Source organism: Otolemur garnettii, unplaced genomic scaffold (assembly GCF_000181295.1).
Source record: "Otolemur garnettii isolate 467f Iridium unplaced genomic scaffold, OtoGar3 scaffold00039, whole genome shotgun sequence".
NCBI classification, from domain to species: Eukaryota; Metazoa; Chordata; class Mammalia; order Primates; family Galagidae; genus Otolemur; species Otolemur garnettii.
Window position 1 is genome coordinate 6,377,746 of NW_003852434.1, and position 3,957 is coordinate 6,381,702.

General features: G+C 41.4%; 1 protein-coding gene across 1 annotated transcript in view; it reads left to right on the plus strand.

Moving 5' to 3' along the window:
• Positions 1 to 1,562, plus strand: part of HELQ (helicase, POLQ like) — a 44,684-nt gene extending 43,122 nt beyond the window's left edge. Inside the window, 1 exon segment of the mRNA XM_023513345.1 lies at positions 1,350 to 1,562. Within this exon segment, the coding sequence (XP_023369113.1) occupies positions 1,350 to 1,457 (108 nt within the window). The 3' untranslated portion in view covers positions 1,458 to 1,562.
• Positions 1,563 to 3,957: the final 2,395 nt, after the last annotated feature.

Below are 3,957 nucleotides of genomic sequence, written 5' to 3' on the forward strand. Positions count from 1 at the left end.
TTGAATAGGAAAGTTTAACACAAAGAATTAGTAACTAGTAACAGGGGCTGGCTCTTAGGGACCAGCAGAACTTGAAGGACAAGAAGGAATTTGAGGGATGGTCCTCTCCTACCCCTCGCTGCCCTCTGTGGCTGGTATTCAGACATCACTGGAGATGTGGCTACAACCCACTGGACGCCAGATGAGTTTGTTGTGGTGCTGCAGCCAGGCAGGAGTGCTGGCCGGCCTGCCAGGAAACTGCCTGGAGTGTGCTGTTGAACTGGCTTGGCAGCCAGCTGGAGTGCCCATGGAATCCCCTGGGAAGCTATCCCCAGGGGTCCTGTGGACACTCCCTGGAATGAGCACACAGTATGTGCAGCAGACGGCCGAGCACTGCAGGAGCCATACGAAGGACACACGCTAGAACTGGGAAGAGAAACCCCTTCCCCTGTAGTCCTTCCACAGCCTTCTATCGACAAAGTGTAACATTATACCACCTGGCAAAGGATCCAACTTCTTGTTTTTAGAGGATGTGTTTAGAAATTTGTTTTACATGATCATCATTGCATCAGCTAGTAGAAAGTCTACCTAATTACAATTTAATCTTTTTTTTTTAATACTCTGTAATGCTATGCTTTATCAAACTGGTAAAGTGGTTTTTTTTTTTTACTTTTAGTCAGTTTCAGGATTGTTTCCCCTTTGTGATTTTGCTAAATGTTTTATTATAAATATTTTATAACAAAAGTATAGTGCAAATGCTTCACCTCTACATATAAAAAACCCAGATGCAACAATTGCCAATATTTCTGATTTTTAGAAGAAAGAGGAAAAATCATTTGTCAGCAAATACCCACTGACATCTTCTGTATATCAAATTTACAAATACTATTTTTGCTTATGTTGCTTTTGAAATTAATTAACCATTTGAACTTTAGAAGCTTGAATAAAACTTTTCCTTGAAATACAGGTGGTTTTTTTAAAGCATACTAAATTTTGAGGAATAATAAAAGGCATACATATAAAGAACATTTTCAAGAGCTAATTAAATTTTTGCAAAATTGTCTAGATTTTATAGATTAAAAGTTTAATTTTTAAGTGGCTGAGTCTTCAATAAGACAAATCTTTGAGAGCATTAAAGCTCCTTTTATTTTTGGTAGACTACTGCAGCGATCAGCTAAAATGGTTTTAACTAAATGCTCCAGCATCATTTACTGTAATCACTTGTTCTTAAGTGGCCATTTTTCAATCTCGTTATTAATGTCTAGATTACTGATGTGGAAGGATTCAGGTGTCCAACAGGTAGTGGTAAAAATGCTGGCAACTCTGTAGCAGTGCATATTTTGTCCTTATGTCTCGATATTTTATTGTAGATGCTGCTGCATGAAAAAGCAGAGGCTTTGCAGGAAGAAGTAGAAGAGTTACTGAAATTGCCCTCCGATCTTCCTGGTGCTGTGGCTTCTCCCGCTGAAAAGGCATGAAGCTATCTGATGAGCATTTTCAAATATGAATTATTTATTGCGCATATGAATTATTCAAGATTCCTTATACTTTATAAATTAAAAAAAATTTTAATTACACATTAAGAACTGTGAATAATGTATGAATATACCACTCACTCATAATTGCTACCAACTCCAGTTAGAAAAATCCTTGAGAAATAAAATTCCCTGGCAAAGGTCCCAATTAGTCCAGCTTAAGTCCCTTCCCCACCCCTGCGGCCAGAGTATAGCAATACACTCTTTTGGAAGACAGATGGCGTGGTAGGCAGAGGAAACGATAGCTAGTGCAGGTGATGCTTCAGGTCACTGTGGGAAAGATGGGCGACTGAGTGAATGGGGTGGAGAAACCTCACTCCTTAAAACAAATTGAATGTTAGGTAATCTAAAGATTTGAATGTAAATTTTTCTTCCTTTTTTTTTTTGTTTCGTTTTGTTTTGAGAAAGAGTCTCATTCTGTCACCCTAGGTAGAGAGCTGTGGCATCACAGCTCATAGCAACCTCAAACTCCTAGGCTCAAGCAATCCTCCTATCTCAGCCTCCCAAGTAGCTGGGACTATAGGTACCTACCACAGTGCCTGACTATTTTTCTATTTTGTAGAGACTGCTTTGCTCTGCTTTGCTCTGCTTTGCTCAGGCTGGTCTCAAACTCCTGAGCTCAACTGATCCACCCACCTCTGCTTCCCAGAGTGCTGGGATTATAGGCATGAGCCACTGCACCTGGCCTTGAATGTGAATTTTTGAAGGTGTTGTCTGAGTATACTGAAGCTTCAAAGAATATACTTGCAGTTGCTTTAAATCAGGTTTCAGAACACTAAAATGTTGGCCAGGCATGGTGGCTCACACCTGTAATCCCAGCACTCTGGAAGGCTGAGGAAGGTGGATTGCCTGAGCTCACAAGTTTGAACCCAGCCTGAGCCAGGGCAAGACCCCTGTCTCTAAAAAATAGCCAGATGTTGTAGAGGGCTCCAGCTACTTAGGAGGCTGAGGCAAAAGAATCGCTTAAGCCCAAGAGTGAGGTTGCCGTGAGCTGTGAAGTCATGGCACTCTCTACCATGGACAACAAAGTGAGACTCTGTCTTAAAAAAAAAAAAAGGGTAAACCTACTTACCCTTTCAACAAATCTCCACAATGGCATATTTTCAGGAACTGTCAGACTAGTGTAAGACCCTCCTTTACGCTTTATGCTTCCACTTGTGAGGCCTTTCCACACAAACATCACTGCAGCTTTTACATTTTTGTTTAAGTGACTGAGTCTCACTCCATCACCTAGGCTGGATAGTGTGATCCCAGCTCACTGCAGCCTCCAACTCCTAGACTCAAGGGATTCCCTGCCTCAGCTTCCTGAGTAGCTGGGACTATAGGCACAGGCCACCACACCCAGCCACTGCAGCTTTTGAATTCCTATCCCATTGTGACAAGAAGTAACACCAAAAATACATATGCATTGTTATGCTTGGTTTGCTTTGACAATTTCCAATAATTTGTATATTTCTTTCATTATTCTCAATGATAAACAATAAGGATGATAATAAGTTACTGTTATTGAGGGCTGGAGCCAGCATTGTGCTAAACACTGCATGTGTTATCTGGATGACTCCTTACAGCCATCCGCTGTTACTCTTTAGCCGCACACTCCAAAGGCAGACAGTGTGGTTTGCCCAGGATCATCTGTTACCGAGTGACAGAGCCTAGACGCGCACCTGATCACACTGATGATTCTGTTAATGGTTGTGTTCATTTGCAGCTATCCTGCATGTGTTTGGAAAGGAGTGGAGTAAGAGGGCAGGCTGAGCATACATGTTTGCTTTTCCTCCTGCCGAAAGCGCCATGTACAATAGATATATAATAGTACAGAAAACCAGTAGGACTGGCACTAACACACAAGGTTATGATGACTGCGGAGCCAGGTGGGGCATCCTAGGCCAGTAGGCTGTGTTCACTCCCCCACTGATGCAGAACAACACACAAGTAGCATTTCCTGCAAAGGCCACAACAGTGTCCCTGGGGAGTCATCTTGCCAGGTCCAGAAAGGAACGAAAGAAACAAGACAACCTCTCCATACCTACAAGAAAAGCTATTGGCACAAGCCTTCCCCATGTAAACCAAAATCTGATGACAAAAAAAGCAGAGAACAGGATACCCTGGTACAACACAGACAGGCACAATACCAAAGATTTACAAATAAAGTCAACAGGATAAAAGAGACAGCAATTCAGTGAACCAAAGAATTCATGTCCAGGGAAACAATTACTAGAACAACAGATCAAGGTTTTAGAAACACCATCACATTTTAAGGTGGATGCTTGATAGAAGACATAAGTAATCGAATTAACATAACAAGGTAATGTTTTGATCAAAAAAAAAAAAACTCAATAAATGGGTCCAAGGCACGAGTAGTCAGTGCTGGAGAGCCAATTAGTGATTTCCAAGTTTGAGCTAAAGAATCCTTCTGAGCTGCATCTCCAAAGAACAAAAAAAT